This window comes from Dermochelys coriacea, chromosome 4, assembly GCF_009764565.3.
Source record: "Dermochelys coriacea isolate rDerCor1 chromosome 4, rDerCor1.pri.v4, whole genome shotgun sequence".
NCBI lineage: Eukaryota > Metazoa > Chordata > Testudines > Dermochelyidae > Dermochelys > Dermochelys coriacea.
In genome coordinates, this window is record NC_050071.1 from 86,504,986 (window position 1) to 86,517,874 (window position 12,889).

Consider the following 12,889-nt stretch of genomic DNA (forward strand, 5'->3'; position numbering starts at 1 on the left):
GCAGCTTGCTGACATTTCATTCTTGGGATTGTTCCTTTTAATATAACTACTTTCCTCATTTTTGTTTAGTTCCTCTTTATGAAGTTAAATATTACTGTGGTGGGTTTCTTTGGTATTTCCCCCCCACACCAGGATGCTAAATTTAATTACATCATGGTTGCTATTGTGAAATGGTTCAGCTTGTGGACCAGCTCCTGTTTGCCACTTAGGACTAAATTAAGAATTGCCGCTCCTGTTGTGGGTTTCAGGACTAGCTGCTCCCAGAAGCAGGGATTAAAGGCAATAATATATCCCTCTCTGCATGATGTACTTTAGCACAACATTATGTAACAGTTTGGCAACAGAAAGTATCATCTACTCATTAAAATACGTATCTTTCAATATTTGTAAAACTGGTATTTTTTCTAAATATAAAAACCGTAAGATCATTCAGCAAACACTGGGCCTAACTATACCCACTGTATTTTTCATACACACCAAAAACTGTACATTAAGAACTTTTTTTCCGTCAACAGAAAATAGTCATAACATAGGTAGGGAAGAGGAAATTACAATGAGGATTGCTCACTATTTAATGCAATTGTTTACCTTCCAAGTAGAAAATCAGATATCACTGATAGGTCCCAAAACCAAATTACAAGTAAAGAATGATTAAAGGAGAATGCCACCATAAATAGTTAAAATACCTTTGTTTCTCTGCTCCAATAGAGGAACTGCTTTCAAAGGGCTTTGGAAATGCCATGTATTCAGTTTTTCCTGAAGCGTGATCTAGGGGTTGCTGCTGCAGCTGCTCACTGTTGGGTGGGGTAACATTGTTTGCAAAATCTCCAAAACCAGAAGGAAACATAGGATTGAAGTTCATACCTGTGAGGGTAAATTAAAGCTAATCAGAAGACGTACCACACTGAAAAAAAAAAAAAAGAAAAAAAAAAAGAAGAAATGTGACATCACAGAGAATACACTGCATATCACTACTTCAAAGTTTTATCATCATGCAATGTTCTAGTAAATATTTTAAAAATGAAAACTATAGGGGAAGGAGCAAATGAAAAAAAAACAAAAAACCAGTAGTTGATTTTAAACTGCTGCGATAATGAGGCCTTGTCTGAATTTGGACAAATTCAGACATCTCTGAGCAGCCATCACTGTAACTGCACAAGTGCAACACATAGTTTAGCCAGGGAAATCTGCCATTTGCAGAGTGTAGTTTTTTACCCACGTTTCAAGCAGGGTTCTGCCAGTGCAAATAGCAACTTGTCTGTTTACACTAAGGATTTGTACTGGCGTAACTACTCACTAACATATAATGCCTGTTTGGTGGCAGTTTCAATCCAAAACAAGTGCTGGTAGTCAATGAAGTAATAAACAAGTTCACTCTCCCACAAAGGCAGCCCTTCTTCAGAAGAGTTACTGCATAATGGCCGGGGCTTGTGTGGAAACTTCTTTTAACATTCCTCATCCTATACCTGACCTATGCATAGAAGGATTTCAAACATCACTGCTGTAATCTGGCATGTTTCACCAGCACTAAGATCACTTTTTCCCCCCACTGCTAGAAGCCATGCTCTCCATACGGAGATCAAAATATGTACGCCATCTTTTGGCAGCAAATGTTCATGCTCATCTGCTTGGATAGCTTGGGCTCTCTCACAAGTTGTTTGGACCATTTCATTAGGCAATATGATCTGGGGAACATATACAGAAAGGAAAATAAAGACAGCCTCCAGCAGTTGAGGTTAATTGGTTTGTGGAGGGAAGTAGAGGAAAAACAGTAAAAATACTATTTTAACATGAGAACCCATTTACCAAAGTCCAACAAAGCAAAAAGTTTATGTAACTTGTTCACCAAAACTATGTTTAGTCATTTCCTTCTCTTTACATTTCCAGAAATACCTACCTGATGCAAAAGAAGAAAAATTAGTAAATCCAGGTACGTTAAATAGATTCATAGGTTGAGGAGGAAAACTGAAAGGACAAAATACTGTAGGAGATGGGGGTGGTGGTGCACTGCTGCCTCTTTCCTTTCTTTGTGGCTTCTCCTGCTGCTGCTGTTCTTGGTGGTACATAAGATCATTTAACATCTGCTTCAACCTATGAAATACAGAAAAGTTACTGCTGAAGAGAAAGGCAAGTTACAAAAATGATACATTAGTACAAAATTTCACTTATTTCAAATACATGTAAATTTTAAAAGGACCAGAACCAACTGGCTTTTTCTCCCTCACCTTCCCTTCAGTATATCAACTTTGAATGAACTATATACTCCATATACTGGAAACCCAACAACTAAAGCAACATGGAAGTCATATAAATTTGCATCTACCTATTAACAGACAACCATAGTTATAGTGTAGGCCAAATTCCCAGAAAAGCGGATATTAATGAAACAAAGCATTTCTGGGGAAAATTTGCTAAATCTATTTTCTTTCATAATTTCAATGTACTCAATTTGAAAATTGTTACTAAGTTGAGTTTTGAACTTGAAGGTAAGTAAAAAACAAAAGAGAAAATAGCTACCATTTGAAACTTAAAAAAACAAAAAACAAAGTAAAAGGAGAGATACTAAATATGCAATATGTCCCTAATTTGGAATACCATGCTATCAGAAAATACATGGAGTGATCTCTGTTGAAGATTATACTCTCTGCTTCCTCTAGTCACGTAATGATATGCACCGGAATATTGTTGGCTTTCCAGTAAGGACATTTAAGATTAAGTAAACTAACTACTTTTCAGGTATTTTTGCTAGGTTAAGGAGTTAAATGCACTGCTATCCACTACAAAAAGTATCATGCACAACACAGTATGATAATTTATTTCTGTAAATTCTCTTTCAAAAATATAAAATTTATTATTAGCAGCTAATTATCAGCTCCCTAACCAGTAACCTAACTAAAGCTGAATTTTGCTTACAGTGTGAGTGAGTTCTGAGTACTGATCTGGATAACAATGCCATGGCATAAGTGATACACTGGTAAATATTTATTTGTTCATTTGTTCATGTGACAGTTAATTGCATTATTGTCATGTATTCCATAGACAAAACATGGAAGCAGTCCTGAACATGATACGTCCCTCAACAGTATTTTATGAAAAATGTACTATTTGTCAACAAGTGAAAAAGGAAATTTTGCTTATAGCAAACATGGACTGGCTACAATATAGGAGGCAACCAATGCAAGACAGAAACTAAGATTTCCAGGATGCAACTGATAGAATTCTAAACAACTCTTCAATCTGAATGCAGGTAATGATTACTTGGGCATCTCAACCATTATGCATGCACAGATAAAGGTAAAATTGGCAGACTTCATAAATCCATTGAAGCTACCAGTAAAGGGCGAACTTCAAACCCAATCTTGTGTTACAATCACCAAAACCTCAATAGTGTTCCAGAGCAAGGTCTCCCACAGTGAACTGGAGTCTTTGCATTTTCTGCCAGGATTGAAGTTTCATACAAAAAACAAAAAACTTTCTTCTGTAACATTTAAAATAAACAAATGTATACTTGAGGCAGAAGAGTATGAACATGAGTTCATTGTACGTGTAAATGGTGTTAAGTGACCTTATAGCCTCAGAAAGGATATACCACCCTAATTGCTATAAATATTTCTGGAGAAAAGTAACAAAAACTAAGCATGAAACCACTACGTGCTCCTGACTTGGCAATGGTCTCACTTAATAATGAGTTAAAACATTGTGCCCCAAAAGGATGTGGAATTTTCACAGACATGGACTTTTTACTGTTTTCTCTCAAATGAAGCTGGTGAAGAGGTCCAACATTCATTTATAAGTTGTATGGCAACCTTCAAAGAAAAATTTTCTACTACTGATGGTATTTACAAATTCATTGTCTTAAGTGATCAACCTGCTTCGAAGAGACAAACTCTATTAGTGCCTGTCAAATTTTGTCACATCCCTCTCTCTAAATTGTTAGACAGTAAAGCAGAAGAAAATGTATCAACCATTCCATTTTCCAAGACCGAGCTGGAAAACGAATTTCTCTCAATGGTACATATAGCACTGGAATTACGCTCAGATATACTTGCTCATCCTAGATGCCATGGTTAAATACCAATGAGGAAGAGGCACTAGCCTGTATGCCAAATAGCATATAAATGCTTTTGCAACTCATCTTGGCTGGCCAGTCTACTCGATGTAGGGGAAGCTGATGAAGGTGTTGATGGTGATAAGGAGGGAGGACACAGATGATAACATTGCAGAAGAATGTGAAGAGGAGAAACAGGAATCACAAACAGTCCAGGGCATTAAATATTACACATTTCATCTAAGTGTAAGTGGAGGTAAGAAGTGGACACCCAAACGTGTTGGCCTTGGAAGTATACTTCACCAGGCAACAAGATAAAAAAAAACTTGTCCAGATGTTTCACAACACTGGGCATTGCATCAGCTGCAAGGATGTACTTCGAGTTGATATAGCACTGGCCAAGAGCACTCTGATGTCAATGAATGAGGATGGAACAGTGATCCCATCAAACTTGGTTAAAGGAAGATTTACCTGCATCACTGTAGATAACACTGATATAAATAAGCACATGATGGGCAAAACACATTACATACCACGCAGTATGCAGCCTAGCAGAGGTGACCGGCATCAGATCTGATACCGCAGGACACAGCCAATAAAATCATGCTACTTTAAATGTTCCAGATGCAATACATCATTTTTTCCTGCTAATATCACAGCAGAACCAAAATTCAACAAAGATGTCCTAGCAGAATGATTTAGTGAACACACAAAAGACTGCCAGTCAGCTTTGAAAGCACAAGCACAGGATGTGCTATTTTCCCTCAAACATCAATTTGAAAATCCAAAATCTGACTGGATAGGTTTTAATGAAAAGCACAGTAACGCAATTCTCCATTAAACTACATATGGCTATATGCCTGCCTATCTTTCAGTCACCAGTTTGTGAAGCTGATACATTGAATGTTGTCATGAAAAGACTTGCACAAGTCGCACATCATCAACAGAAACACGTAGTCTTAACTGTTGATCAAGCACTCTTCCCTGTGCTAATGGAGCTAAAATGGACTGTACAAGAATATAAAGATATCCTGATACTATGCTTAGGAGGTCTACACCTATCAATGAACTTCCTAAGAGTGCTGGGGCAGCATACACAGGATTCTGAATTGTCAAGTGTGTGGACAGAAAGTGGAATATTAGGTAGACAAACAAAAGAACATGCAACTGCTGGTAAAAATTATGCAAAAAACCACTTGAGATTACAAGTTCACTCAATGTGGAGAACTGCTATTATGACAACTTGAGCTATCTACAGCAACATGACAAGAAACTCAAAGAAAAGTTCCTGGATTTGGAAAAATCCGACGCTGCGGAAGATTACAATGACTGAATGGGCATCCAGTCATCAGCAAGTTTCCGTGACCAGATGGCATCATTTGCACTGAACAGTACAGACAACCATCACAACTTCAAGTACATGGATATGGTGTGTATCCTTCTACTCTTCACCAGAGCTCAACAGAATGGAATTTGGGACCTTCATCTGTATGCCTTCAAAAGAATGCTTCTATTTTTTCCACTAATACAACCACACAAATTATGCTCAGTGGGGATTTGTGTACGTAGCAGAAATAAACCAGCTCCCTCTGGAGGTACTTGAAGAGCTCCATAGAAGCAACTGGGTTATGAAAGTTTCCAACCACAGATTCAGTCAGGTAGATCCGGACCACTCCAAAGAGTGACTCGATGCCACCATTAAAAGAGGAGGAGGAATTACAGGTATCACAAGGCTCACACCACCAAAGAAAAGTAGTACACTATAAATGTTTCCTAAAGAAATGGAAGGGTTTTTTCATTCACTGTAGGAACTCGAACTCCCAAAGCGACAGTAGCTAGCTCAATGGACTCATTCATCTGTCGACATAGCTGCATACGCACTGGGGATTAGGTTGGCATAGCTATGGTGCTCAGGGTTGTGAATTTTTCACACCCTTGTGTGCTGTAGTTATGTCAGCCTAACTTTTACCTACAAACCAGGCATCAGTTTGATTTATTTAAAATATTTATCTGTGAAGTAAGCTTTTTGTTACTTCTGAATCATTTCAATACAAGTATTTGCAAAAGTCTTTCACAAATACAGGATAAATAGCATACCTTTGAACATTATTCTGTTGCCATGTCAGCTGAGTATAGCATTGGTTTAACTGGTGCATTATAAGGTGCACTTGTGGAGATGCAACATTACTGGGCATCACACTATAAGGGCCCGTAAGCAGAGTCTGTAGTAAACAAGAGAGGGTCTGTGGAAACAAAGAAATGCTGGTCAACAAAACTTCTGAAGTCAGATGAATTATTCCTGAAAGATTTAGAGGAAAAACACTACCACTACAATATATACCATATAGAGCAATATGATACCAGAGTAAATGCTTTTGATATTTACCTGCTGATCTTGCATCAGGGTCTGACAAATACGGACACTAAATTCAAGCTGTTTCTTTAACTGGTTAATCTGCTCTTGCCATTGTTCCTTCTCCTCCACATAGAGCTCAGACATCCACTTAAGGTTTTCTTGCCGCCGCATGCTAATATTCTGTTGTTGCCTTGTCTTAGCCAATGGACGGTAATTCCCATCTGCTGAAAGAGGACGGCGATTCTTCCATCTGGGGAAAAGGGAGTGTCAGATTTCTTGAAAGTCAAAATAACTTTGCAAATTTCAACTTTCTCCTCTTACAAAGAGTTCATAGTTTCAGTTCTAGGTAAACTATTAACAATTAATTAATACCACCAACACTTTTTGGCATGAGCAGTTTCAGTTTCTTATTCCCAAGAAACTTACTCATTAGCACAAAAAAACAAACTACTTTAACTTTTAAATTCAATACGAGTTGGAGAACTGGCTGATGAGATTGACATCTAGGAATGCAGTATCTTCTGTTGCAGCTCTTCTCTTCTTACATCTCATATGGCAAGACTAAGTTGTGAGTAAAGAATTTATCCTTCTAATTTCCATATATACTCACATACTTTTATAGCTTATTCGTTGTAAGACAGCATGGGAGTCAAACAGAATATTTGCTGGGGTCATATTGGTGGCATTGTAAAATCATGCAAAACTGAAGAAGTGTGCTCAGCAAGAGTATGGGACAAAGGCACAAAAGATGAAATTGTATATGACAACTATTAATATACCGCCCTCCATAAATGGGTTTGAACAAATGGCCAACCAGTGGAGTGTTTCCATCACTAAAATCAGCTACTACCCCATGGGGCTACAGAGTAACTAATGTTATATCTTTTTAAAAAATTGATAAAGGTGATCTTGGGAATTATAGACCTATAAACCTCTCTTAAGTACCACAAAAATTAGTAGAAGTGATCATTAAAAACAACCATAAAATACCTACACAAACATGTTAGGATAGGGCACAGCTTCTGTAAAAGCAAATCATGCCTCTAATCCAGGGGTCGGCAACCTTCCATAGGGACATGCTAGCTGCCACTTCCCGCAGCTCCCATTGGCCGGTAACGGCCACTAGGAGCTGCAGGGGGCTATGCCTGCAGACAATCAACCTAAAACAAAATGTCTCGTAGCCCGCCTTCAGATTATCCTGATGGGCTGTGTGTCGAAGGTTGCTAACCCCTGCTCTAATCTATTAAAGTTCTTTGAGTAAGTCAACAAAACAGAGGAAGGCAAACTGGCTGATATGATTTATTTTGAAGTTCAAAAAGCCTCTGAAAAAGTCCCTTAACAAGAGGCTATGAAGGAAACTAATTAGTCATGTAATGAGACAAAGTACTGTCATGGATTAAAAACTGGCTAAGAAACAACCAAACAAAAAAAAAAAATCAGAAGTAAATGGTTAATTTTCAACATGATAGAAGTTAACACTTGGGTGCCCCTAAATGTTCCATGCTAAATCTGATATTTAATGAAAAAAGGGTTGAACAATGAAGTGGCAAAATTTGCAGAACAGGTCAAATTATTTAGATTAGCCAAAACTAGTAGAGACTGAGGAACATGAGGTGAATGAACAGCTTGATTGCAGATGAAATCCACTGTTGATTACACAAGTTGGAAAGAATAATTTGAACTACTCAAACACTGCATGTAGCTAGTTTAGAATCAAGCTATAACCTCTTGACAAAAAAAGATTTGATTAGGTGCCGCAGTTGACAGCTCAGTGAAAATCTCTTCTACTCAGCAATAGTGGAAGAAGACATTTTGTTATCAGCTTTCTCTGTATAAAAACAGAAACACTATTTTATAAAACTTTACCCTAATATCAGACCAATTAAATAACGCAACTAACCTATCTTTATTTTCTGTAACACAATATGTACTTTGATCATTGTTATCGGGATACATGGAGAAATTGTCATTAGAACTGGACTCTTGTTCTTCTTCCTCCTCTTCTGCCTGAACAAGTCCATCAGAAAGATAACCATCTCCATCTTCTTCATCTAGCACACACTGGGTAGAACCTCCCCACGTTGCCACTGTTCTAGTGAACATTAGACATTAAAAGATACAGTCAATCTGCCATTAACCAAGGATAACAGCTAAAATCAGAATACTAACAGTAAATTTAGAAATTTTATATGTCCATTATATCTACAAGTTGTATCAAAATGAATTTTGCAAACCTCATACCAATGCAGAGACAGTCAACTAAATTTATAAAGAACTACTTGTGTTTGAACTTTATAACTTATCAGAGAAACTTTTCAATTTGTTTGGATTCATAGATATAGCCAGAAGGGACCACTATGATCATCTACAAAGACCTCCTGTATTACACAGACCATAGGACTTCCCTGAATTAACTCGTTTGAATTAGAGCATCTCTTTTATGAAAAAGACCCAGTGTTGATTTAACACTTGAAAAGAAACCGTTCTTTCAAGCTGGAATCAAACCAACAACTTAAGGATATCTTTCCAAACATGTTAGAGTCTTGCCAGTTGAGCTATTGAAGGACAACCTAGTATTTTAGGCATTTGACAGCATTTTTCATACAGCCCTCTTTCTTTGTTTATATGGGTTTTTCCCCAGTAATGGAGAAAAAAAGAAAAAAAGCATTTTGAAAAATATAGTATCAAAACCCCAACAAAATGGCAGGAAGCTCATAGGTAAGTGGGTATCTCAGAAAACTTGTAGGAAATGTTTTGAAAGTGACTAGATTGTAAATTTACAGTATGCCTTTAAAACTAAGAAAACATAGTTTACTACTTTTTCTATTAAACACTGTGTGTGGAATTTTGTTCAAAGTAAACAGAATTAAAAGAGTTTCTTACTAAATTTATTTTTAAATTGAATACCTCTGTGACATTGTTCACAACAAATGTGAAATATACAGTAAATGATTCCAGACTCCAAAGGTAAGACCATGTAAAGTGGGGGGAAGGGAGGGGGTGTGACTCATGCTCTTACTTTTCCATCCTACTTTGTTGTGGAGTACATTGGGTCTCTGATCCATCACTTTTAACAGATGCAGCAACAGTAGATGTGGTTTCTGCCAGATCTCTTCTCCTCTGGTGTTCAGCCATTAAAGCTTCAAGCTGCTTTCTTCTCTGTCGTAACTCTTCCCTTAAAATCTCATGCCTACGCATCTCAGACCATAGCTATTGGAAATAAAAAAGTTTGATCCTTCTGTTTCATTTTCCAAATTTAACTACATTCAAAACCATTAAACTAACAAATTAGGCAAAGTAAGGTTTTTCAAAATTAATTTGATGTGACTATACAGCAGAACAAGCAAAATAAAGAAAAAAACTTAAATTACAATTTGACAAACCTATGATCCAAGTTTCAGCTTTTATGTTGTAAGAACAGAATGCAAGTTATGTCAACAAAAGCGAGGCTGATAAAATGATGGTTCTCCTGTAATATTAAGAGGTGATCAGGACTGGGGCACATGTGCAAAGGCTGCATAAACTCAAAAAATAGTCTCTGCCCTGAACACGTTAAAATCTAAAAAGATAAGCAACATAAAGTGGGGGAGAAAAGAATCCAATCAAATTGCTTACATTAATACTCTAGAAGAATAACGAAAGTGTATGATCTCCATTTATCACTCAAGCTAACTATCATTAACTCGCTGATTTCTTACAGATGTCAAGGGAGAATAAGATCTTGGAGGAATTTGAAAGAAAAAGCGGTAGTGGTTTTACGGATCACTTCATGAGCATAGGAAGCATGAATGAAGGGACAGATGTTTCTGCAAGAAGCTGTGGCCCTACCCTCTCCCCTGGCTATATAAGGACAGGTCCCCACTCCTCTTAGTTCCTTCACACAAAATGTCCAGAATATAAATGCTGATCCAGAAGGGAAGGAGGGTGGGTTGTGGAATACATACCTGCATCACCAATATACAGAGGACCAAGTGGCAGCCGTGCAAATGTCAAATATAGGAACATATTAGAGACAAAGTGGGTGAGATAATATCTATTATTGGACCAACTTCTGTGGGTGAGAGACACAAACTCTAAGATTGTCCGTCTTTCTCACCAACAGAAGTTGGTCTAATAAAAAGAAGATTACCTCACCCACCTTCTCTCTCCAATTTGCAAACGTTGCTTAGAAATGCCACTGAGTTTGCCTGGGCCCTCATGAAATGAGCTTGCACCTGTTGAGGCAGCACAGTCTGAGCTACTTAGTATGCTGTCAGGATACAGGAAGTTGTCCACCTGGAAATCACTTGTGAAGAGATCACTTGCCTCTTCATTTGGTCTGCATACGAAACAAACAGATGACATGAAGAATGGAAAGGTTTAGTCCTATTCAGATAAAAAGCTAAACAATCGCCTGACATCCAATATGTGAAGATGCTGCTCATCTGGGGTTGAATGCAGCTCAGTGAAGAACCCTGGTAGATATGTAACTTGGTTGGAAAGAAAAACTGAGAAACCTCTTTAGATAAAAACGTAGAATGTGGCTGCAAAGTTGCTTTGTCTTTGGAAAACTGTACATAAGGAGGCTCTGCCATCAAAGCCTGCAACTCACACACACACTCCTTCCAGATGTTTTTGTCAGAAGGGAAGCAGTTTTCTGACACAGAAGAAGAAAGTGCCAGAGGCTTGAATGGCCATCTCATAAGAGCAGCTAAGACGGTATCAAGGTCCCACAAAGGGAACCAGTTCTTTAACCAGTGGATGGAGACAAATGACTCCTTTCAAGAACCTCACTTCCATGGAGTTCAAACACACTGACTTCCCACGGATAGGTGAATGAAACATGGAAATCACCGCCAGGTGCACTCTCAACAAACTAAGTGCAAGACCAGAAGACTGAAGGTGTAAGCAGTTACACCCAGATATCCTGGATACAAGCCATTTTCGGTTGAATTCCCCAAGCTAACGACCTGAGGAGGTTGGAGAACTAACGTTGTCTTGGTCACAGTGGAGCAATGAGAATGAGGTTGGCATGATCCAATTTCAGCTTGAGAATGATCTGCAGAATAATCGGAATTGGAAGAAAAGCATCCCAGCTCAGGTGAAAAGCATTGCTCACGGAGCCTGGACTGAGACCTCTCAAGAGCAAAAAAGAGAGACGATAGTCAAGAATCCATAAAGATGGATTACTGGACACTAGGCTTCAGAAACCACTCATGATTCAAGGAGAAATTTCTGCTCAGGTGATCCTAGAACCCACGTAAATGATCAGCAATAGGATAACATTTTCTCCCATGCAAAACTGCCAGAACCTGATGACCTCTTGACATAGCAGGTTGGAGCATGCTCCCTCCTTTCTGTTCACATAATACCTCACAGTGGTATTGTCGGTAAGGAGGTGCATTGCCGAGTCCCTGATGTGATCCTAAAGGGCCTGATTGGCACTGTAGATGGCACAAAGCTCCAGGACATTGATATGCAGAGAAGTTTCCTATTCTGATCACAGGCCTTTCAGCAATCCCAGATGCACTCCCTAACCTACTAAGGAGGCATCGATGGAGACTTAGTGAAGGAAACACCCTAGCACACACTGCCCTGAGCCACTCACCACCATAAGGACTCGAGGATCGGCAAGGAAGTCAGACCGGTCCATCCAAGGGTTCAGATGACAAACCAACTTTAGCCACATTTGAAGAGGACGAAGGTGCAACCTGATATACTAGATTACTTATTTGCATGCAGCCACATGGCCTAGCAACCTCAGGCATACACGGACTATTGTTGACGGTTGAGTTCCCTGCAGCTCCAGAGATACGTGGCAAATCACATGGAATTGGTCAGTAAGTAGTAACACTCAAACTCAGAGTCTAGTAGGGCCCCAATGAACTTGATTCTTTGAGTTGGAACCAATGCTGATTTTCTACTGTTTAGGATGAGACTTAAATGATCAAGTAAGCGTAGAATGAACTGAACATGAGAGGGGACTTCTTCTCTGGACTTGCTTCTCAATAACTAATCATCCAGATACAAGAAGATATGAATTTTGTTCCTGAGGTATTCTGTCACCACATCATGCACTTGTTAACAGGTGGGAGTGGAAGACGAACCAAAAGGAAGCATGGTATACTGATAGTGCTGGTCCAGCATGACAAACCATAGAAACTACCTGTGGCTTGGGAGCACCGCTACATGGAAATAAGCATCTGAAGGTCCAGCAAACCAGTTGCAATTTAACACGAGGAGGATAGTTGCTGAGATGACCAGATGGAATCCCATGTATCTGATGTATTTGTTGAGGTCACAGAGGACATGACTCATCCTTCAGGGGAGTAGAATCCCTGTCCCCAGCGTTGCAGTGGAACCTCCTCTACAGCCCCCAAAGCCAGTAGAGACTGAACCTGCTCCAGGAGCTGTGTTTTGTGGGAGGGGTCCCTGAAGAGGGATGGAGGGGGAACTGTATGGCACAATCCCAGGTAACAGTCCCAAACATTAAAAAAAAAAAAAAA

At 38.8% G+C, this 12,889-nt stretch overlaps 1 protein-coding gene across 45 annotated transcripts in view; it reads right to left on the reverse strand.

Moving 5' to 3' along the window:
- The window catches only part of PCM1 (pericentriolar material 1), an 89,351-nt gene that overhangs the window by 26,290 nt on the left and 50,172 nt on the right, over window positions 1–12,889 (reverse strand). For all 45 annotated transcript variants that reach the window (XR_006281048.1, XR_006281040.1, XR_006281047.1 and 42 more), the window contains 6 exons: window positions 9,424–9,614; window positions 8,305–8,496; window positions 6,435–6,654; window positions 6,146–6,291; window positions 1,898–2,091; window positions 687–864 (listed from right to left, as the gene is read on the reverse strand). Coding sequence is in view for 25 of the 45 variants with exons in the window: in XM_038398415.2 (XP_038254343.1) it covers window positions 687–864; window positions 1,898–2,091; window positions 6,146–6,291; window positions 6,435–6,654; window positions 8,305–8,496; window positions 9,424–9,614 (1,121 nt within the window). In the remaining 20 variants the exon portion in view is untranslated. The remainder of the gene's footprint in view (window positions 1–686; window positions 865–1,897; window positions 2,092–6,145; window positions 6,292–6,434; window positions 6,655–8,304; window positions 8,497–9,423; window positions 9,615–12,889) is intronic.